The 24,905-nt window shown below is 39.1% G+C and overlaps 2 protein-coding genes and 2 long non-coding RNA genes across 5 annotated transcripts in view; 1 reads left to right on the top strand and 3 right to left on the bottom strand.

Annotated features, from left to right (window-relative positions):
- Nucleotides 1–18,231, top strand: part of LOC145452817 (kynurenine--oxoglutarate transaminase 3-like) — a 151,520-nt gene extending 133,289 nt beyond the window's left edge. Inside the window, exon 2 of one of the 2 annotated variants that reach the window (XM_080330960.1) lies at nt 16,745–18,231. In XM_080330960.1, the coding sequence (XP_080187086.1) occupies nt 16,777–18,099 (1,323 nt within the window). In that variant the 5' untranslated portion in view covers nt 16,745–16,776 and the 3' untranslated portion in view covers nt 18,100–18,231. The remainder of the gene's footprint in view (nt 1–16,744) is intronic. The other variant, XM_080330961.1, reaches the window with a different exon arrangement.
- The window catches only part of LOC145452822 (uncharacterized), a 345,136-nt gene that overhangs the window by 63,147 nt on the left and 257,084 nt on the right, over nt 1–24,905 (bottom strand). The gene's annotated exons all lie outside the window — the stretch shown is intronic.
- LOC145452845 (uncharacterized) lies at nt 5,044–14,429 on the bottom strand. The gene is made up of 2 exons (XR_013919557.1): nt 10,716–14,429; nt 5,044–5,591 (listed from the first exon to the last, which is right to left on the bottom strand). It is a non-coding gene; the product is annotated as an uncharacterized LOC145452845 (long non-coding RNA).
- On the bottom strand, nt 19,272–22,471 carry LOC145452844 (uncharacterized). The gene is made up of 2 exons (XR_013919555.1): nt 22,057–22,471; nt 19,272–22,001 (listed from the first exon to the last, which is right to left on the bottom strand). It is a non-coding gene; the product is annotated as an uncharacterized LOC145452844 (long non-coding RNA).

Consider the following 24,905-nt stretch of genomic DNA (forward strand, 5'->3'; position numbering starts at 1 on the left):
CTGCAATGTATAAATGGAAAATATATTAGTTGCCCAAATAGATGATGTAAACTAAATTCCAACCTACGCGTTTCCAATTCAAGATATCGTATTCCTCACAACGCATATGCAGGGCTAATAATAATAATATATCATAAGGGGAGCATAGAATATGCCAACTTACATCGTCGTTAACGCCACTGTTTTAGCGGTTCTTGAATATATTCGACCAGACAATCATCATATTTTTCGGATTCCATTCTTCGCGAATAAAGGTGTTGCAATTTGCCACTTCAAAAACTCCATGATTGGTGTATTACCCATGATATTAGGGTATTCAAGTGAAAAGCAAGAGCACGAGGGGACATTTTGGAATCAGTTGACTGGTCCAGCCCGCAAGCGATTTGAAGGCTTGAATATGGCCCGCGACGCAATTTGAGTTTGACACCCCTTAATACTTAAGACTTGGCAGTGCCCTGCAGTAGCAGATAGTGGCGATTGGTTTTCAGTTGATGAGAGAGAGCTGGTCAGTATGCAGTAGTCTTTTTCTTTTCATCCAACCAAAATGCGTAACAAACAAACGGCAATGATGGTGGAGGGTGGTATAGAAATCATGCATGCCGGGCATTCGGTATCAGATAGGAATGAACGACACGGGGAGATATCGTAGTGGTGAGCGCCGGTGCCACCAATTACACTGGTCAACACATATTTTTAGCTATTTAGCACATTATTCTGTGCTGCGATTGTTGATATACGATGTTCTTTCCAATTCTCTACTAGTTGCTGGCGATTACCCCTGACCAGTGTCAGCCAAAAATATTCGGGTTCATTTCAATATGAATATGCTATCCAATTGTATATTGAAGTTCTGTACCTCTAAGAAGCTGTTCGCATATTTTTAGGCAGACAAAGTAAGAGTGGTTTTGAGGGTTCTGAAGGGCACTGATTCCGAATGTGACCTTAGTTTTTTGAAATTGGTTTAGAGATAACCCATGGGGCTTTTTTGACCAAAATCGCTGTAATGGTTAGATACATAGTCGTCTCAGTCGTACAATAAAGTTTACAAATTCAATCTAGTTGCTATTTTTACACTCAAAAGACTCTTTTAAATCAAAATAAACCATCATAGTTATCGACTTTCCTGGATATCATGTACATAAATAATCTCCAGTCATGTACATCAGTAGGCCTAGCCTATTTACCCAGATTCTCAAATAACATAGCATTAGGTCAATCAGTTTTACGTCAACCACCTATTTAAAATTTAAAATAATCAGTTTAAATATAATATTATTCATTCATTCTGTCAATGTTGACATGACATGATGCGAAATATTTGTTTGTCAAAAAAGCAGTTTTTGAAGCCTTAAAATTCTAGTTTTGCACAACGGAAATGCATATTCTTCTGTAGGTCTATCAATTATTCATTCCACCAAGATAAAAGAGTAGTATAAAACTATGAAATTTGTCCTTGAAAAGCTTAACTGCAATACTCAAATACGTCTCATTTCTCTTGGCTGGTAAATGGATAATTTTTCCGCTAGCTTAACTGCAATACTCTAACGCAGGGGTGGGCAAACTACGGCCCGCGGGCCGCATGCGGCCCGTAACACCGTTCTGTGCGGCCCGCCAGAGTCTGAAGAAACTTATCAAAAATATTGATAAAATGCGCACTAAAAATCGAATTAATGCAGGGACTTGAGTAAACTTCTTCTTAGTATATTTCATCATGATAATTGTATGGCAGTGGTTCTCAAACTGGGGGCGTGAAAGCATCTGAACGGGGCGCGAAGCTGAGCTCAACTGAAAAGTTTTTCGCGCTCCGCGCGATTTACATTCAATTCGTTGTTATTGATCTCTTAATAGTCTGAATTACATATTTAGAAATCTCTCATCCACAGTCGTCACCTTCTCACGCCATCAAACTATCCATTAGGTTTGCTAGCGTCCTGGTTGCGTTTTGTGATATTACGGTAAGGGGGCGCGAAATCTTTCACCGTCATATAAGGGGGGGGGGGGGGGGCGTGTCCACTGTTCTAAGGTAATTACTTCCTATAATATTTTTTATGTTTAATTTCTGGCGCGACAGCCCGATTTCAAGACCCACGCAGATTAAAATGTTTCAACTGCTAAACATCACAGAAATCCTAAACGCGATAGACATAATTCGGATCAAGAGTGTGATTTTAGATTGGCCACTCCAGTTTTAATTATTTCAGTGATGTGCTTATACAAAACGATTCTCGTGTGTTTTAGGTAGATTCGTTCTCTGAATGCGTAGAATTGGGTATTTATATTTTATCTACACACAGTAGAAGCGTATTTGAAGCTAACATGGTTATGATGCTGTCAGCATTGTGTGTCCTGGAACTGAACCAAAACTGGAATTAGTAAATCTATGAACAGATCGCTGCTCCCATATTTAAATTTCAGTCCTGTTCTAAGAATCGGGACAACCGACTTTCATCTCTATAGTTTTGACAAATTGGTTATTGAGGTCGACCAGCCTATGAAATCTCGCCACTGTTTCTGACGCGTGTACGATATCATCAAAACATTGTTCGGTTTGTTATAAGCAAATGTATTATCTCCATGTCCTCACTACATAATCAAATACCAATATTGCGTTTTGGTTTATAATCCCAAGTTTATATAGTGCGGCCCGCGAATGCATTCAGATGTTGAATGCGGCCCGCGAGCTGAAAAGTTTGCCCACCCCTGCTCTAACGCGTCTCATTTCTCTTGGCTGGTAAATGGATAATTTTTCCGCTGAGTCAACAAATGTGTATACCTACTAACCCGAACAAACAAGAAACTTAAGTATGGTATCTGGTATATTCGAATTGGAATGAAAGATTGCAATTTCACATTTGGAAGGAGTTTACTAAATGTAATTTCTCCTAAGATATAGTAAATAAAACCTTTTGGGTGATCACAAAGCACCCAACTACAAACAGTTGTCCGAAAATTCATAGCTGCATTTCGAAATCTTTAAAACAAACATCAGCATAAAAGTTCACTTCCTGTTCAGTCATCTTAATATATTTCCTGATCATCATGTTGATTAGCAAGGGGAGACGTTCTACCAAGAAATCAAAACAACAAAAGAAAGATATCAGGGCAGATGAGATGAACAATAGAACATGTTATGGCAGACCATGCCGGAACCTTTCGAGAAACTGCTCCAAATAGCTTACAGGCGAAAATCGTACAATGAAACAATTTAGCTTTAAAATAAACTAATAATATTATATTCCAACTGATTATTTCAAACTTACTGTAGGTGATTGATGTAAAACTGATTGAATTATTGCCACGTTATTTGAGTATCTAGGTAAATACTTGACAAGAGTGTATTCATGTTCATGATATCCTTGAAAGTATGTAGGCCTAACTATGATAAATATGTTACTCCTAAATATAGTACTGTTGCTGTATTTTGATTCAAAAGAGTCTTCTGTGCGTAAAAAGAACAAGTAGATGGGATTTATAAACTTTATAGTACCGCTGAGCCAATTTGATGTCTAGTCATTGCTGATAAATGGGGGATTTTGGTCAAAATAGCCCCATGGGTTATCTAGACAACACAAGCCAATTTGAAAAAACTAAGGTCATATTCGGAATAAGTGGCCTTCAGAACCCCCAAAACCACTCTTACTTTGTCTGCCTAAAAATATGTGTTGACCAGTGTTATCTATTTTAATTTCAGGGACTTGTTGTGATGTGAATTTGGGGGAGTGGAAAATCGAAAATTTTGAATTTCAAAGCGGACACTTGATATGTGGTGCCAAATATCAAAAAAATAATTTCTTTAATTTTTATCAGAGATAGAATTAGAAATTAAGACAGATGTGGAGTTGAATTCATAACCTGAATCTCATTCTCATAGCATGATGTCGATCATGAAATATTAAATCTGTTCATCGCTAGTAGGCTAAATGAAACGGATTAGTAAATAGATGAAATCATTATAACCGAAAATTAGTCGAAAAACACAATCAAAAGCAGTGGGACATAATTTCTCAGGCTGGCAGTGGTATGTGACTGTGTGACACGCGATGAGCGTGGATTTGACAAAACAGATTTGATGATTAGGCTGAACTCCAATCGGGTATGATTCTAAGAATAGTGGGTATATTCTCAATATCTTCACTTGTGACACCTTTATTTCAGATCACTTGTCACCAACTCAAAACGGGTTGCGGGCCACTTTTCAAAATTTGTCCGCATGACTTCTATATCAAGATTAAAATAGGCAACGCTGTTAACCCTTACGAGGTGGGCGTATCATATTTGATATGGCATGTCTCCGACACCGATTTCTCCATGTTGACACGCCCTTAACATCGGGTACTACGTTTTTTGAAAAGTTGAGACTTTTCCGATGTATAAAGTACCTTACTCAAAAATTTTATTTCGTAAAAATGAACAAAAAATAAAAAATAAAATAAAATACGGTTATCACCTAAAACTTCCGGATATTTTCCGAGTGGGAAATATTGTCGGAAAATCTGCCAGAACATCAGAAGTCGACATGTACGGTTTTCTATGTAAATTTTCACCGTTTCAAACATCAAAACGTTTTCTGGAGAGTTTTCTGAGGGGGATTTGTAAATTTTGGTCACGCTTCAATGATTTTCAAGATCTAGGTCAAGTTCAAGTGCAAATTCAGAGTCATAAACAGGTTTACTATGCCTGCAAATGGTTGGATATGACAAAAGAAAGCATATCGCGTTGTTTTATGCCATAAACCGGACTGCAGGGGCCGATTGAGTCTTGATCATGAACTTGACCTTGATGACCACTCACTGACCACGCCCATTTGTAAATTTTATATGTATTTTCCATTTTTCGATATCTGACGAACCGTGCGGTTTACAACCATGGTTGACGGCTTGTTTGAAACCAGGCAACAGTGGCTACGCACTGAAGCATCACATTCCTCTCTCTGACGCCATCCTGAGGGTCAGCCTTGAAAATTGAGAGAGAGAGAGAGTTTTTTTTGGGAAAAGCTTGTTTATTTAAACTTATTAAAAAACCTCAGACATGTCATGGGGTGTCGATCAAGGGTGGAATCGGTAGAGGGCTATACTCCGCCCACTTTTAAACTGGAAAGGCCCAGATTCAAGACCTGGTGGGGTCACGGTGAGAATTTGAAAAGTGAAGGTCAATTCTGCGAAATATGGCCCCACCTCGTAAGGGTTAAATAAACACGTTTTGATAACCCTACAGTCTACGTCAGTACAACGCTAACATGGGCAACAGACAAATCGTGATTAGTCATGTTATGAATAAGCACAGGCACTCGTGTTCCAGTCGCGCAAAGCGCGAAAAAGTTTTCATGTTCTTGAGTGAATTTCGTCATTATTATTAGTAAATTTTCACATATTACCATCAAATACTTATCGTTTCTCAGTCCATGTGATCGAATTCATCGGTAGAGTTGATGCAGGGGGTGTCCACGAAAATTTAGGGAAGTTAGTATTGCTGTGCTGCATCTTTGGGTGGGCAAATTGTTTTTGGTACCTTTGTTGCACGTTGTTATTTCTCGACATCTCATCAGCAGTTTCAGTATAGTGGGAAGATATTGGATTCGCCCAAACATAGGCCTACCCAGGGGCGTATTTAGGGGGGGTAATGGGTGTCCGGTACCCCCCGTTTCCAAGCTCGAACATACCCCTGCCTAAATCTATTTCCATTGATCTAATATTTCTTATCGGTAATCCCCGTATTGCCGCGCGGCATCATCACGCCATCGATCGAGCAAACAATGCAGTGCGGTGATGCTTTTTTCTCGTATTGTTCTCGCGTCTACCGAAGCCCGAGAAGCGCATCGTCACATGGCTCTCTTGTCTCATCTGAGCGCTATTATCAAGTTACAATAACACTCGCAATAGACGCCATGAAATTTCGATGCCGCGCGAGTTTATTATCAACAAACGTTTAGAACAAGCGTGCTAGGCTTGTATCATTAGAGATAGCAGATCCCTACAGTACCAAAACAGACTGTACCAATCAAATGTCCGATGTGGAATCTACCATGTATTGATCAAATTTGCGATGATTTAGTTCGGTTGCTGTCCTGTTTTAACACGCTTGGCCAGTAGTAAAAACAATGGAGGCTAGGCCGCTCCGTGATTTGCAGCGCGTGATAGTTCTACATCAATGTTCCACGTAATTTTGTAATAATGCAAAGCTAGAGTCTCGACAATTCGCAATTGTCACTTTCGCACCGCAAACGCATTTAGGAACGCATTTTGAGTGCGAGCCCAAGCCTGCGCCGGGCCACTGTTATTCAAGTGATGCAATCGCACTAGCTCAAGCGTTAATTGGTCTTTACCATCTCCACACACCAAAATCTTGGCAGGCAGTAGATATCATATTGATTTAGAACAAAATTAATCCAGATCATGTGCAAAAACAAGCTGAACAATTGATACAAACGAAAACGTTCATTTGCGTATCTTCACTAGGTTCGAGTGTTCGTATATGACCGCAAAATGGAGATATCTTCCGCTGTGCTGTAAAATGAACTGCGCGCAGTTTCGTGATAACATCCTCGCTTTGGTAATTAAGGTCAAGATACCTCGCTGTCTCTCTTCATGCTGAGTAATTCCCTGTCAACATGCAAATATTTTTTAAATCCGTCTCCACACCCTCTCAGAAGTATCTACTTCTGAGTACAACGAAATTTATTTCGGACAATTTCGTTGAACAGCTCTCGAGTTATTGCAGTTTGAAAAATGATGATTTTGTGGTTACTCAACCATAAAATTTGGCAACACAAAACCTGTGTATGATTGTAACTGATATAGCTCAGAGGTTACGCAGAGTAAAGGTCTGAATGTTATTTAGCAATAATTGTTGGTACATCTTCTTCAATTTCCATGAATTTCCCCGCTCCACAGTATTGGCTCTAGGTTCAAAATGCGATTTCAAAATTGGTATATGTTAAAATCAGTGATGCATAACGATATTTTTCAACTCATCTGGTGCAATTCTATTTAAACCAAAATTCACATGCAAGGTGTCATATGAAAGCTGTTTCCAACTAGAATGCACGAAACTTAGTTTTATTATAGATATTTGACAGCAACATGGTTAAAAATATAATATGGTGCATAATGCAAAATAGGTCATTTTTTAATTAATTTTAATTAATTTTATTCGGTGATTATCTGATTTTGCATTATTATACTTCTTATATGTTAATCTGTTTCAGTAGTTAATCATTGCCATGCTCAGAAAGTACTTTTATTTATTGCATTATGCTTGCAAGGGTGCTTCTGGGTATACTGACTATCAGTAATTCGAGTCAACATACAAATAATATTTCAATTCGTCTTCACACCCTCTCGATTTCTCTTCAATATCATGTACAACTAAAGTACCCAAATCTGAGTAGAATAGAATTTAATTACTATATCTTTTATTGATCGGTTCTTGAGCAATTGCAGTTTGAAGAATGAGGATTTTGTGCTTACTCAACCATGAAGTTTGATGAGTGGAAACCTGTGTATGATTATAACTGCTAAAATCATTACTTATACGGGCTGCAGGTTGTAATGCTGGTAAGCCCTACTGGAACCTCGGTACGTTTTGCATAATATAACATGTAAGCAGCGATGATCTCCAAGTTGAAGTAATTTATTGAATAATAATAAAAAAAATAAAACATAGAACACAGGACAACGATTCCGTACAGGCTGGTGAGCAATAATTGATGGTACATGTTCTTCATTGAATAAGCATTCCCTCCGCATTATAGAATTAAGGTTCAAATCTTGATTTGAAAATAGACATACCAGTATGTTGAAATCAGTGATGCGTAACGATATTTCTAAACTCTCATGGCACGACTCTATCTAACTCAATATTCATAAGTAAGGTGTCATATGAAAGCTGTTACCAATTAGAATACATTAGAATTGGTTATGATTTGAATATATGACAGGAACACAGTTGAAAATATATTTTGACACTATATGCGGAATAGGTCATGAGCTAGTTAGAACGCATCTTTTCAATGAACTTTTAGACAAGTGGCAGTCAAATATCACATACAATACCAATTAAGCAACGTTCTATTCTTTCCAAGCTTTCATTTGACACCTTCCACGAAAAAATCGGTTTAAATAGAATTATGCTAGGCAGAGTTGCATATTTGTTACGCATGGCTGATTTTGAAAACATGATGACTTTGAGTTGACATTTGACCTCTAACCCCCTGTAATAAAGTTGAAAAGTTGGGTCTATCACAATCAGCATATACCAAAATATCTTACTACATAAATTTGAGTCTGCCTGGCTGCAATTTGATGACTATAATGTCAATTGCAAGTAGACACAGGTTCCAACCTGTATAGCGTCACGGCCGAGTGAGCACAAAATGTCATTTTTCAAATTGCAATAACTCTGCAGCGAATCGTCCGATTTTCTTGAAACTAAGTTCGTTATGCTCCAAATTTGATACCTGATCTATGGGAAAATTTTCAATTAGATCTAAAGTGTAGTGGAGACGGGCGTTTGTAAGTTGAGAGGGAATTACTCTGCTGTTATCTTCGCTTACGGGTCACAATCAGACATGGGGTAATCGCGATTAGTAATCGTAATCGATTACGACGATTACAGCATTTTCAAGTAATCGTAATCGCAATCGATTACATTCGAAAAAATTCCCAAATAATCGTAATCGTAATTGACTACTTCCCGCATTTAATCGATTTCTTTGTGAAAGAACGATTACATTTTATTTGTATAGGACTATGACATAAACTGGGCATTCGTGAACATGAGCAAGGATTATACCAGTTAGTGATAGCACAAACGTTAGATTTCCAAATGACACTGCTCATTATTACGTCAGAAGTGGCCTATTAGCTTTGCTCGTCATTGCGTAAGTATGAAGTATCCATTTATCCACACATAGTGAATAGATATTCGGTGTACATTGGTGTGATTGTAAAAACACTCACCCTGATGTTTATCAGGTTATCAGAACGGTTAATCACCACTCTGCCCAGTTTATAATAGTAACTTATGTATTGATGTTTGGTTATGCTTAGTTAAACGCAGTTTGACCGTTGAGAAGTAGGCTTACGTAGCACGAACGTACACCGGACAAAGGTTTGAAATTTTGTAGGCCTAATCGTCAAATATAACATTACGGTTTCCACGACGAAGCATTAAAAATCAACAGCTGCTGATAGATATCATAACCGAGCCGTTTCTCGTAATGGCTGCTTGTATTACATTGTCTGTATTATGTTGAAGGCAGAATTTTATGTTCACTTTCTCTTATTCTCATATGATTCTACTTGAAACGGGCTCCAATGGTTATTTCACAATGCTTTACTCAACATTTGGACCTGCCGCCATAGCCATCGGCTTATATACAATGTTAGCGTGGCTTGTAGCTAGAATCAGGACCAAAACAGCAAATTGGGCCCCCATAGCGTAGTAAATTTTCAAGTTGAAGATTTAATTTCGTCAATAATATTGGTAAATGCATTATATTACTATTCATTTTTAATCCTCTCTCAGCCCCCGATGGTCAGATTTACCTGATGAGCTGGGGGCACGTAATTCATAAGTATAACATCCTGTATCTTGTAATAATTACTTTAGGGTATGTTGTTAATTCGTGACCTCCGGTCTGTTATATAATCAAAGAGATATTGTAGTGGCCCAGACGTAGCAGACTAAAAGAAATACTTGCGTGAGACGCACACACAATTGCCATGTCTTTAATGCTCTGTGGGTACCCGGGTGGCATTTGCATTGTGGGCTCAAATTGGACGGACCAGACTATCAGTCACGCCCACCCAGCGCGGCTATTGACAATGGACACATACCCCAAGTTTCGGCCAATGTCTTTCATTAGTAGCACACTTCGTAGATAGCATGTTGGCCGAAACTGCATATGTCTTTTGGTGCGTCGTGGCGTGGTATTGACTGGCACCTAAATGCCTGTTACTATAACTTATGCATGCTTTTTTTCTTGAGGAGGAGACGTGTGTATTTCAAAATCAAGCTATATAGAGACATTTAAATCGCGATGCTCGTAGAAAATTTTCAAGTTCATGAAATCTCTCGAAAATAGTCTATAATTTGTGTTGGTTTACGAAATAGGCCTACTTTTGATTTCCTTTCGAGCTCGCTCTCCGCCCTATTAGGAAATTTTGTGTGCGACAGTTGTGGACGTAGCAAGAATGCAAATCGTTGGGTGCGATAAATCGTCCTCTATAAAATGGGCAATGGGTACTTTATGACGTAACAAAAAAATGTCGCATCTTTTTTAAAGAAAGTTGTCTCATTAGGCCTTTCAGCGCAATACATATATTGTCTTCCAATATAACTTTTAAGATGCAAAATAAATGTAATCGTGAGTAATCGTGATTACTTTTGCAATGTAATCGTAATCGACTACTTCCTGATTTTGCTGTAATCGTAATCGCGTCATTCAGAAGTAATCGTAATCGCAATCGATTACATTCACGAAGTAATCACCCCATGTCTGGTCACAATGTTATGTTTAGTTGTACTTAGTTTTGTATATGCGAATGAAGAAGTCACAAACACGAGTAGGATTATGTAACCGTGGTAATATCTGCATTTCTGCATACATTTAAGCTGATCAATCGGTTAGAACTAGGAACACACTCTCCTTTTAAAAACACCCCCCTATTCTAAAGGTACCCCCCGTTTTTTTTCGGCTAGATACGCCCCTGGACCTACCAGAAACAAATTTTCTTTGTGGTGAGAACACGATTACAAATTGGTATTGAATTATGGTGCGCATCATTTTCCTCTGCAGTTCGCATCTGTACTGTGGGGACCAGATTACAAAGGAAACTACCATATAAATATCGAAAATCTACTCACACTGAACCGCTCGTAGAGCGAAGAAAATTTCAAGAATAATGCAAGCCTCTTAATAATTAGTCAATTCGTAAATTCAGTTTGCAAATTGACGGCCACGAACACATTCTATTCAAAAGAAGTGTCAACGGCCGCATAATTTTCCTTCTACTGCCGCAGATTCGCCACCGCTGGACTAAAGATTCGATATTGTGGTTAGCTAGACACTGTACTTGCTGGAAAACTATCTCCTCGTAAAGCTTGGTCTTTTGAGAAGCCCAACGTCGTTTTCTAAGCGTCCCGGTCTGGGCAGTGGTGGGCCATTGCACATCAAGGCAATATGCCAATTCATATCAGCAAATTCTTCTTCCGTGGAATGATATTACAATCGCCGAAGCCGTAACAGCTAGTGAGGAATATTGACATTGGGTACAAGAGAATAGCTTACTTTGAATAACAACAACAATAATATGTCTATACTAAAATCAATTTCAGCATTTCAAAATGCTTTACTAAGCGTTCTTCCGAAATTTCAAATCAGGTCGTGGGCCGCAAAATATGACGTCGCGGGCCGCTTGTTGGTGACCCCTGGTGACCCCTGTTTTAGATAGTTGTCAGTTGTCGGCGTTGACTTAATATCATGGATATAGATAGACCAGGGGTGGCCAACCTTTTCAGCCAAAGGGCCACATTTGATTGACGAAATATTGCGCGGGCCACTAGCCGCGCGAAATTTTTTAGAAGTTCAAAGGTCAATAATATTGTCATTTGACTATCTTGAGGGCCTGCTGTATATCGCTGGGCTCAGTTTGCAAGGAATGGACTATTCGGCGTCTTGACCAGTCGATATCGAAAGCTTCGACCAACATGCGTCACTGTGTCAATCATTTTGTGCCTAGGTTTCACAGCCGACGGTCTTTCTGCGAGCGCAAACGCAAGGTCGCATATGTTAAACGACACTTTGTCTTGTAATCGCGAATATAGTGAGACTCAATCTGACACATTAGGCGTTCTTTCATTTTCGCAAAAGGGTAACAATATTAAAAGCAAGAAATCCAGTGACAACTTGTTGCGCGAAGCGTGTAGAAAATTTTTACTTTTGATAAATCTATCGCAAATTATTCTGCTTTGTAGTATTTTACGAAGATCTACCAAAATGTGACTGGCTCATGGATCTGCCAATGCGTTGGAACTGGATATTTTAGTCATCATTTCTCAAGTGTTGCGGGCAGACTAATCAAATTTTTGATTGGCCTTGCAAGTTCACAATCTATGCAATCCATTTTTGATAATATTACGAATTTCGGAAATTACCTCGCGGGCCACTCAAAACCTTCTCGCGGGCCACGGGTTGGCCGGCCCTGATATAGATTGAGTGATTGATACATTTTGTGAAAATCTTTTAGCTGGACTTTGAATATGGTGGCTTTCTGATGAAAACAGCTGCTTCCTGCATGTTCTTCACATATTCAACTCAGTGCAGTTCCCCCTCTAGTCTAGTATGATTAGTGCAGTTCCCCCATCTAGTCTAGTATGATTCAACAGGTATTAGGAACCAATATTATTCTTGCTAGTGTGAAGGTTTCAATGATTGCATACATACCATAGCATGTGGGGCTCGGTAACTACCATAGCGTTGATAACCACTGTGTCCTTATGACATAGTGTGCGGCCTAGCATTAGCATAGTTTTCTGTAGTTGGACAATGCGATGGCCATACACTGTTCTGTTGACATAAGGTTTTTGTGCAGGTGTGCAAACATGTGTAGTAGCCTGGGTGAAAATTGGTGCATACGATTCAAAATTCTATGATCCAATAACATGACCCAATGACATTACAACATCCAAATGGAAAATTGAGATTGCTTTTCTGCCCCATTTCTTTGCTACACCAACTACTGTATGTATTTTCAAATTATTTCAGTAATTTTTTCGTTCTTATATGAGTTCTGTCATTTCTATTGAAATCCAGCTTCTTTATCCATACTCCAAAATTGAATAGGTTTGCAGCCATCAAATCTGATGAGCATACACTCATACTCTAATTGTCGTTGCGTCAATTACAGCTTCTTGCGCAGACTACAAATGTGAATAGAATTGCAGCCATCAAATCTAATGCACATACTGGTGTCGTCGAATTGTTGCGACATTTATATTAAATTTCAAGGCACCAACCAGTCTCGTTTATATCGTCGTGGTGGTATCAACCTAGCTTATGTCCGTTTTTCAAATTTTGAAGCTCCATTTTTTTAAGCTTGAACAAAATAATTTTCCAAAATGGTTATGTCTGTATCAAAGTTGATCGGGACCAATATATGGCTGAAAGAAGATAAAAATTTCATGTTAATTTAATTTTCTGCGTGTCTTCACTGCTTCACGGTTGCAAACTTGCTAGCACTATGTAACGCAAGGCGGAAGTAGCCTATTTATGATGGTAAACTTGTGTAATCTGACTCCAGAAGGTTACTGTAGGATTCGCTGCGTATATCTTCCTTTCGGCGGAGCCTATCTTGTACACACATAAATCAAAATCACATGGACAACTTTCTTGTTTCTGTCTCCACCACTTGTAAAGTTATTGAATCTTTCCAAAACGTAATGTTGAATATCTCCAAATTGATGAATGAATTACGTTGTCCCACAAATATATATATACATATTTCACCATACACATATTATATCACATATCATGTCCTGTTATGTTGATCATTTCCTGTACAACGTTTCGAGATTCCGTACCATATGTGCTAACCGTAACACTGCGTTACCAATATATTTCATTTACTGTCATGTTTCAAGATATTCTACTGACTTTGTGTTATTTATTATTACCAAGTTAATTACCAAGATAATTACCAAGATATATTCCGTTGAACACTATTTCGTCATTGTTGCACTTACTTCGCCTAGTTTCTCTACCATTAAATTATAATTTCGGAACCTGTTGACTGGGAGAAATTGAGTTGTGACATCACTGATATAGACATGTAGTGATGAAACAATTGACTCCATTATTAGCTTGCCGTACAATTTGTATTTTAAATAGGCTTTTCGAAGTACAGAACTTCAATACTGCAGCAAACAATACGTTCATAATTGTTGAATTTATTCCACTGGTAGCTTTTCGACTGGCTCTCAGCAGTGAACGCCAGTAAATGAGGTTAACCAAGTTCGAAATATAGAAATAATTTTGTCGTTGTGACGTAATAATGACAAGTACACAAATCGCGAACGGCAGTAAACAGCGCACGGTTACCGTACAGCACACACAAAATCACCTGTAGAACAGCCGAATGACAAAACAACACTAATGGAAGATTCCCAGTGTGTAGAGATCAGACATGGGGTGATTACTTCATGAATGTAATCGATTGCGATTACGATTACTTCTGAATGACGCGATTACGATTACATCAAAATCATGAATTAATCGATTACGATCACATTTATTTTGCATGTTAGAATTTATATTGGAAGACAATATATGGATTGCGCTGAAAACGACTAATGAGATAACAAACTTCCTTTAAAAAGATGCGTCATTTGCTTGTTACGTCATAATGCATATATTGCCCGTTTTTATAGTGGACGATCGCTCCCAACGATTTGCATCCCCTCAAAATAGTCGGTTCAACAGTTATATTACAGATATTTCGTCAAAGGAGCTATATTTACCCTATATTTTCAATTGTCAATGTCAATCCACATTCGTGACGTCATTGCTTCAAAAAAAGAATCAATAAAAAACATGTTTTAAACAAAAGCCTTCTTTTAAACATGTTTGCTTTAAATTGATTTTTGTTCTAGAAGCACCACTAATTTATAGTAATGGGCATTTAGGTTCCAGTCAATACCGTGCCACAACACACCAAAAGACATATGCAGTTTCGACCAACACGCGACTTCATGAAGTGTGCTACTAAAGAAAGACCTTGGCCGAAACTTAGGGCATGTGCCCATTGTCAATAGCCGCGCTGGGTGGGCATGACTAATAGTCTGGTCCTTCCAATCTGAGTCCACAGTGCAAATGCCACTCCCGGGCACCCACAGAGCCTTAAAGGCATGACAATTTGTGTGTGCGTCTCACAAAAGTATTTTTTCTTTTATTCTGCTACGTTTGGGATACAACAATATCTTTTGATTATATAACAGACCGGAGGCCATGAATTAACAACATATACTAAAGTAATTATAACAAGATACCAGACGTAAATCTGACCGTCGGGGGCAGAGAGAGGATTAAAAATTAATAATGATATAATGCTAACCAATGTTATTGACGCCATTCAGTCTTCAACTTGAAAATATCACCCTATGGGGGCCAAAGACCAACGTTTGGACCAGGGGACGAATTGCTGTTTTGGTTCTGATTCTAGGTATATCCCACGCTAACATGACATATAAGTCCATGGCTATGACAGCAGTAAAGTCATATGAGAATAAGATGAAGAGAACAGAAAACTCTGCCTTCAACTTAATACAGATAATGCACTGCAAGAAACGGCTCGGTTATGATATATATCAGCAGCTGTTAATGTTTAATGCTTCGTTTTATTTGACGAGTCCAAAATTTCAAATCTTTCTCCGGTGAACGTACGTACTACATAGGCATACTGCTCGCCAATCAGCAACGGTCAAACTGCGTTTAACTAAGCATAACCAAACATCAATGCATAAGTTACTATTTTGAACTAGGCAAAGTGGTGATTAATTATCCTGCTGCGGGGTACTATGGCTTGTGGGACGTGTTGATAAGCTGATAAACAGCACAGCTGGTGTTCTTACAATCACACTAATGTTTGTACGTACATCGAATATCTATTTACTGTGGTACGCAATGACTAGCAAAGCTAATAGGCTAGTTCTGATGTAATAATGGGCAATGGCATTTGAAAATCAGACGTTTGTGCTATCACGTAACTGGTATAAATAACATCTCTTCCTTGTTCTCGAATATTCAGTTCATTTCATAATCCTTGTACAAATAAAAAGTAATCGTTCTTTCACAAAGAAATCGATTAGATATGGGAAATAGTCGATTACGATTACTTCGGAATTTTTTCGAATGTAATCGATTGCGATTACGATTACTTGAAAATGCTGTAATCGCCGTAATAGATTACGATTACTAATCACGATTACCCAATGTCTGGTAGAGATTTTCCTTCTGGCGGCAAAATTCTTTCTATATTTCAAACTTGGTTAACCTCATTTACTGGCGTTCACTGCTGAAGAGAGCCAGTCGAAAAGCTTCCAGTGGAATAAATTTAACAATGTGAACGTATTGTTTGCTGCAATTTGTATTTTTTGAATCAGTGTGATAGTAGCTTTCAATTGAGGCTGGGTTTATTGAATTGTTTATAAGTAGGGCTGGGTTGGGCTGTGCATAATGATTCGAGTACTAGAAATCTGAATCGAGTATCGATTGTAATGATACGAGTCAAGTAGGCAGAGTTGATTTTTTTCAAGTAGGCTACTAAAATTATAAAAGTTACTTAGCACTAAGAATTGATTGATCAAAGAGAATTTAGATTTGATACGATTTACTGCTATGGCAGTTGGCAGTGTTGAAACCAAGCGGTCCTACAGCATTGTGACTAAGTGCGATTATGGTTTAAAAATACCAAATTATCTATCAATACTGGCGATCATTCTTGTGGGCGCATAAAAGATATTGAGCTTACCTCATCGTACACACTTTGTCGTCATAATGGGTGATACTCGACTTGAAGCCTAATATTGGATTCATAATCGAATCACTGAGGTATTCAATTTTCCCTGCCCTAGCTATAAGATTATGATGATTTTATGATGGATTTGGTTGAATATATTTAAGAATTGAATTCAATTATATATGACACCTACTTGGTTAGCATTCAATTTCTGGATGCTTTTAATACAGTTTGTCATCCAGTATCCTAATTCATATATAAAATGTTGCGGATTAAATCAAATATTGGATTCCAAATAGGGCATATGCTAAGAAACATGTCTACTAAGCTGCAAGGAACAAAAAGAATCAAAGATGTCACCGAAAACGTCTGGACAGAATACACCGCACTCGCCGCAGCTCACAAGGCAGTAAACCTCGGCCAAGGATTTCCAGATTTTAGTCCGCCAGACCACGTCAAAAAAGCACTCGCCACTGCTTCCACTGGACCGAATCATTTGCTGAATCAGTACACAAGAGGTACGGGCCATCCTAAGCTTGTAAATATATTGTCTAAGGTCTACGGAAAACTTATGGCGAGAGACATAAGTCCGATGTCTGAAATTCTGATCACAACCGGTGCTTATGGTGCACTGTTCTGCACATTCCAAGCGTTTATTGAAGAGGGTGATGAAGTCATTATCATCGAACCTTTCTATGACTGCTACAAACCTATGACTCTAATGGCTGGTGGAATACCTAAGTACGTTCCGTTACGACCTAAATATACAGAAGGGAAGGAGCCGTCTTCTGGTGACTGGGTGTTTGATTTGGATGAATTGAAGGCGGCCTTCACTGAAAAAACAAAGGCCATCGTTGTCAATAATCCTCACAATCCACTTGGAAAGATCTACAATGTGGATGAGCTACAGATTATTGCAGATCTTTGTAAAAAGCATGATGTCCTGTGTATCAGTGACGAAGTCTATGAGTGGTTACAATATGGAAAAGCTGAGCATGTAAGGATTGCGACACTGCCGGGTATGTGGGATCGTACTGTAACTATCGGGAGTGCTGGAAAAACTTTTAGCGTTACTGGTTGGAAAATTGGATGGGCAATGGGTGCACCTCATTTGTTGACCCATTTAAGCACGGTGTGGCAAAATTGTTGTTTTCACAGCAACACCCCTGCTGCAGAAGCAGTTGCTAATGCTTTTGAGAAAGAATTATCGATCTTTGATTCCAACGAGTGCTACTTCAAGTCGCTACCGAAAGAACTTGAAGGAAAGCGGGACGCCCTTGTCCCTGTCTTAAAGGACATCGGTATGAAACCTATTATTCCAGACGGCGGATACTTCATGGTTGCAAACATTGCTGATCTTGATCCTACAATCGGCGAAAAAGAATTTCCCAATGATTTTCGAGATGCTAGGTTAGTCAAATGGATGACTGTGCACAAAAAGGTTGCCACCATTCCTTGCAGCGCTTTCTTTAGCGATTCGAACAAGGCGCTCGGCTCTAATTATGTGAGGTTCTGCTTCTGCAAAGATGAGCAGACTCTGACGGATATGAAGGCGATATTCGGCGAATGGAAGAATGAAATTTAGAAATTTCAAAAATACTAAAACGGTTGCATTTCTATCAGTTCCAATTGTGTGCCAAGCATTGTCATCTTCTAATTTTACTGACTTGTCTTGAAAAATTTGTCATTTACCTATAAATCATGTCATCAACATGTACACTTTTCGCAGACAAGCGATTTCAAAAGTGTGGGCAATTTTGAGAGATGGGTGAGAATAATGATGTGGTGAAGAACGTTCATTCGGTCGACTTAATTTCATTAACAATCTAGTTTCTTGCAAAGTTCAATGCATAATTATATTATTGATTACACCATGTAACAAAATTTTGCAAAAGTTTTAGTTGGTGAAAATTTTTATGTACTGTGTTTTAGTATTCCAATCTAATTACCAAAATTTTTCCTGAAGTGTCCCACAAACTTCGAAGAAATGTCAATTTCTCTAATTTTACTCATAATTGCTCCTAAACGCTAATGAAAAGGTTAATATGAACAAATATAGCTTACTCATGCATCAAGTAACTAATCAACACTTATAAAATCGACAGAAGTGATTTTGTTTGCGTCAATGGCGTCTGTGAAATGAGAAATCTTCTTATTATAGACAAAAAATAACACCGTGTAACAAAATTTTGCAAAGTTTTATTAGAGTAAAAATTTCTATGTATTGTGTTTTGCTATTCCAAACCAATCACTATAATACAAAAATTTCTTTTGAAGTGTGCCTAGTCTTTGAGAAATGTCACTTTTTATGATTTCCTGTTTTACTCAAAATTGCCCTGTAATAATACGCATACTTCCTTATTGGACGTACAAATCCACTAACAAAACGAAGTAATACGCACAAATACTGGCCACAATAGATTTTAAAAAGATGGAAACACTTCAAAAAATTTCTTGAGTGGTTTTGTTTGCATGATTTGGATCTATAGACTGAGAAATCCACTGGTATTACGGAATGCCATGAAAATCGTTCATGCGAAGGACATCGTTTCCTAGTTTCAACCTTGGAGTCGGAATTTCCGCATTTAATCTAGTGAGTCTCGGCTGAATCAACAAGTTCGTGTTGGTTACGAATGTATGGTTTTGGATTTATATCTATATGAGAGATGTTGAAGTCGTCATCGGAGTCATTCTCTGTATTATAAGAGCCATAAATTTTCGAAGAAACCACTTTCTCATACACTCACCAATCATTGATCAAATTCGTTCATTTATTCAAAAATATTTCGCGCTTCGTGGGACTAGAAGCCGAATGAACTCTGATTTTTTTTATCGCATCCATATTACCGATTTGGGCTCGCCTGTGAATCGGCCGCCAATCCAGATATAGTCCTCATCTGCAATAAGGGGTGCGTCTCTGAATTGTATGAACCAGGCCAGGGGTAGTGCCGGGTCGGATGAACTATAGATTACTAACCTACGGATAGATACGCAAGTCCCGTCGTTACGCTCCGGTAAGCAGTTAAGTTACACTTATTGCTGAGCTATCTAAAAGCAGCATTATAGAATGTAAACGTGGAATGGCAACGACCGATTTTGCAGCTTCATTCCGCTTCGCTGAAGCTTTACTCGGACTTATTTTACGGCAGCTACTGTGGGATGTCTGGCAAGCCAAAAGTCGTCTTCCAGAGCTCAGAATTAACTGAATCTGGTCTTGATCGAAAGCTACTGTTACACTGACTGCGAAAATGAAAATAAGATTAGGCACTGAACCGCATAGAATTCGCCCTCCAAGTCTGAATTATCGGCATTGTCCGAATAATCGAAGAGCCGCAATGAACCATTGTTATGGTCATTGTTTTGCGGTCATCCGATTGTTCGGAGCAATGCAGATTTTAGATGTTGCGCGTGATTTTTCATCTAAGTGCGGAGGCTGACCATATTTTGATTGATATTTTGGGAATTAGTGCAACAGTAGCTTTCGATCAAGACCAGATTCAGTAAATTCTGAGCTCTGGAAGACAACTTTTGGATTGCCAGAAATCCTACAGTAGCTGCCGTAAAATAAGTCTGAGTACAGCTTCTGCAGAGCGGAACGAAGCTGCAAAATCGGTCGTTGCCATTTACATTCCATAATGGGAGACATTCACATCCATGGTCACACCACTAGAGGCGCGCCATTCCAGTCCTTGCATCACTTGGATATAATGTCTACTATCAATGAGCGGTCTCTAATAGATATCGCATCCTTGCAACGGAGAATACGTTTTATCAAGCAACAATCGTGCAAAAAATACCAAACCATCATTTTGTTCAAAACGGGGTAGTTATTTTTCATAGATTTAGAGCTATTGTATTTCTAAAACGGGCTCAATACAGACCGTTCGCCATATTTTTAAGTACCGCTATAGTCTAAATAATTTGTCTCTATTTGGGGTAGTTCCACGGCCTTAGTCATGACAAGAAATATTTCATGAAAAGCAATTTCCCAAGCCTCACTGATAGATTTGTCAAGCAAAAAGTATTTATAATAAAAGCCTGTATTTTCCTTCATATATATTAGAGCAATTTCCGAGCTTTGCGCGTGAAATAATGCCTCAGTATTGTTGCGTTCCGGAATGTAAAAATCGGATAAGGGGGAAACCTTTTCCCCGGCGTAAAGAAATTGCGATTGCAGTGGCGAGTTGCAATCAGACGGAGCGATAAGGCGACAAAAGATCTGTGGGAGCCGAACCTTGATTTCGACGTGGTTTGCCACGATCATTTCGCCAAGTCGGATTACCTGCAAGATTGCAAAAGGAGGCTTTTGAAACCCGGAGCTGTACCGTCAGTATTTGCTGATCGACCTTCGAAGCCCGTTAAAATAAGGTCTCAGTATAATCGCTCAGTCCCACCGTTGAGCACGCAGCCGCAAATTTTAGAAACTGATGACGAATCGTTACATTTGATGCCAATCCAACACACCATTGTCTCTACACAGACAGACGCCGTCGATAATAGAAATCTGACCCCTGAGAGTATGCTGTCCGCACGTCCACAAATTCGCGTGGCTAATTTCAAATCAGACGACAAAGGAATACAACAATACTTTACTGGCTTTGAGAATTTTGCGCATATGAGGTTGTTTTATGATATACTTTTGGAGAACCCGGAAAAGCCCAAATACCTTTGCTCAATGCTATCACATATGGATCAACTTTTCCTAGTATTAATAAAACTGCGCCTGAACCTTGATCATCCGTTACTATCCTACATGTTTGATATTTCGGAGGCCACGGTTTCAAGAATCTTCAATTCGTGGATTAAGCATTCATATTCGACCTTGAAAAAAATGAATATTTGGCCAACAAAATCAACCATTTTACATACGATGCCTGAAAGTTTCAAGAAGCAATTTCCATGTACTAGAGTAATAATTGATTCTACGGAAATTCCCATAGAAAAACCCTCCGATATCAATGCGCAGAAACAGACCCTTTCGACGTACAAAAACCGAAACACGATCAAAGTGCTTGTTGGAATAACGCCAAAAGGGGCAGTATCATTTATAAGCGATTGGTATGGTGGATCAACGAGTGACAGGCAAATGATTGAGCAATCAGCCTTTTCTGCAGAATGCATCCTCCCTATTTCAGAAAGGCGATAGTTTGACGTAGCAACGTATCAACACCCCTTCCTTCCTGAAAGGACGAGCAAGGCTTGGCGCATCAGAGCGAAAATCGGATTTCGCCGTGTCCTCAAAGCGAGTGCACGTAGAAAGAATAATAGGGTAGGCTACGATAAGACTTATAAAATTTTGCAGGGTGTTATACCATTCAATTTACTGGCTTTGTGCAATATGATTGTCTTTGTCTGTTTTATGCTGGTTAATTTTCGTAAACCTATCATGTGATGAGTGATCCTCCAATTCCTCTCTCTGACCCATAATGCACAGTCACTCTGCATTACACTCAGTTCCTCTATTTGTTTTGCTTTTACGCGAGAGACCTGCAAAAACCAACCATTATCAGGATATGAAGTAGTTAACATGAATGCAGCTTACCATGAGCGCATCATCAACCCAGTATTCCGTAAACTTTCTTTCCAAATAATCATGTTCAACAACTGCGGCAGCCAAATTCGCATGTTGAAACAAATACTTGGCAGATATATCGTGATCATTTGCTGAGCAATAATGAAGAATTTTTATTCTGGCTTTTTGATGGAAAGCTTCATCATAATTTTTTTCGAACTCCTTTTTCCCATTAAAGATCTCTTCGGCAGTTAAAAATTTACCTCCATTTTTTGAGACTGATTGGTGAAAGCTCTGAAGTTCTTCGGTGCACAATTTTTTTATTCTAGCATTGCCGGTCAAACCACATTCAACTAGCATCAATGCAATGCAGGCTACATGTTTGCATGGCGCATTCAACCCGTCACCTGCAGTACATTCACATTCGCTGTTCATCAATTCTCCTGACGTGACGTGTTACATCTTAATTTGCACCAGTATTTGGCATGACGTTTCATTGATGCCCTGACCATTCCCGTATAAAAATATTGTTCACCAACCATTAGCACGGAACAAGCTTCAACGCACATGGCTTCCAGCATTTTCATTCCCTTGGAAACTGATTTAACTTCTTTCACGCCATCCGTGCTACCAAACTTTATAAAATAACTCATGATGAGGGCATTGCTAATGGATGGAATCATATCCGGTTGAAGTGTCATATAACCATTCATTGGCCAAGGAAATCGTTCTCCAGCTGTTCGAATAAAATTCCCGCACCTGAAGTCCTCGTTTCTGTCATACGCGCATAACCTGAATACAGATACATTATGTATAATGTATCACGGTCTGTTAAAAAATTATTTAGGATTGTTGTGACTGGTGACGATAGGCATGGAGATCTCGATTACAGTTTTTTTTTTATCTAGTCGTTATCTCATGCATGCGCGGGAAAATGTCAGTTTTTGTTTTGTAGAATAAGTGTATCAATATTGTTACGGTACTGTCCTGATACTAACCATTCCACCAAATCACTCTTTCGGCCAGAAGTCCTGGCACCTCTTTTGGACAATTCTGTTTTCAGGCGGTCTACGGTCCACGAGGAAAATGTATTGGCATTCGATGACGTAGAACTCATAATGTTAGTTGATCTTTTTCGAATGATGTGAATAACTTAAGACTAATCGATGGTATGATGCACTGCCGAGTGCCGATAAAGCAGGGCTGGCCAACCTTTTCAGCCAGAGGGCCACATTCGATTGACGAACTGTTGCGCGGGCCACTAGTTCACAGGACAATAATATTGTCACCTGACTATATTGCGGGCATGCCGTATATCGCTGGGCTCAGTTTGCAAGGACTGGGCTATCGTTGTCTGGACATATCGATATCGAAAGATTCGACCAACATGCGTCAATCATTTTGTGCCTAGGTTTCATAGTCGACGGTCTTCCTGCGAGTGCAAACTCAAAGTCGCATATGTTGAAAGACACTTTGTCTCGTAATCGCGAATATAGTTAGATTCAATCTGATACATTAGGCGTTCTTTCATTTTCGCAAAGGGGCAACAATATTAAAAGCAAGAAATCGAGTGACAACATGTTGCGCGAAGCGTGTACAAAATTTTTACTTTTGATAAATCTATCGCAAATTGTTCTGCTTTATTGTTTGTAGTGTACGAAGATCTACCAATATGTGACTGGCGCATGGATCTGCCAATGCGTCGTAACAGATATTTTAGTGATCACGTCTCAAGTGTTGCGGCCAGGCTAATCAAATTTTTGGTTGGCCTCACAAGTTCACAATCTGTGCAATCCATTTTTGATAACATTAGAAATTTCGGAAATTACCTCGCGGGCAACTCAAAACCTTCCCGCGGGCCACGGGCTGGCCGGCCCTGCGATAAAGGCTTAAATCACTATAGTTTTCTTGGTAGTGAGAACACCGTGAGATCACAAGTAGGACTGGAAGGGCGCGCCTCTAGTGGTTGACCATGGATGTGAATGTCTCCCATTGGTGGTGTTATAACTTGCGACCTGAGGGGTGAAATTTAATGAAACTGGTCTTAATCGAGCGAGAGCTACTGTCGCACTGATTCTGAGAATACACATAAAAATCTTGTTACGGAAATGGAACCACGTCAAAACATCCCTTAAAGTCTGAAAATCGGCATTGTTCTTAACAATCGCTTGACGAAATTGGCCATTGTTATGTTCATCGTGTTGCGGTGGTGCCATTGTTGGAACAATGCCGATTTTCAGATTTTGAGGGCTGTTTTGAGGTGGTTCCGTATCCCCGACAAGATTTTAATTTGTATTTTCGGAATCAGTGCGGCAGTAGCTCTCGATTAAGACCAGTTTCATTAGATTTCAGCCCTCGGGACGCAAGCTATAACACCACCAATTATGCTGCTTTTAGATTGCTCAGCAACAAGTGTAACTGCTTGCCGGAGCGTAACGACGGGACTTGCGTATCTATCAAGCCCCGAACTACTGCCATCTCCGGCTAAGAAAATTTGCGTGATCACCCACTTACAGATGCATTGTGGGTAGTAGGCTGGACGACTTAGTACACGCGCTTATGGAAAAGCGTCCAGTGTTGAAATATGTATGATTCGTAATGGGTTTGTAGTATTTTATACTGCAACAATACATATCGTAAGTTCCTGGCAGTAGAAGTATAGCTAACCAAAGTATTATAGGTTTAGCTGGCTGACTACTTAACCTGGAATCCTGTATCCTGGTGAGATCTTCTTAAGACGCAGATAGACGCAAGACATACGAATATATTTCAGACGTTGTTACAATTAGGTTTAGCAAATGAGTCTCCTGATTCGAGAGAATCAGTAGTTTTATACTAGAGACAAATTACTGTAGAACAGGATGTCTCTCGGTTACGAG

The sequence above is a fragment of the Botryllus schlosseri genome, chromosome 12, assembly GCF_051294905.1.
Source record: "Botryllus schlosseri isolate E-star chromosome 12, Bs_hap1, whole genome shotgun sequence".
NCBI lineage: Eukaryota > Metazoa > Chordata > Ascidiacea > Stolidobranchia > Styelidae > Botryllus > Botryllus schlosseri.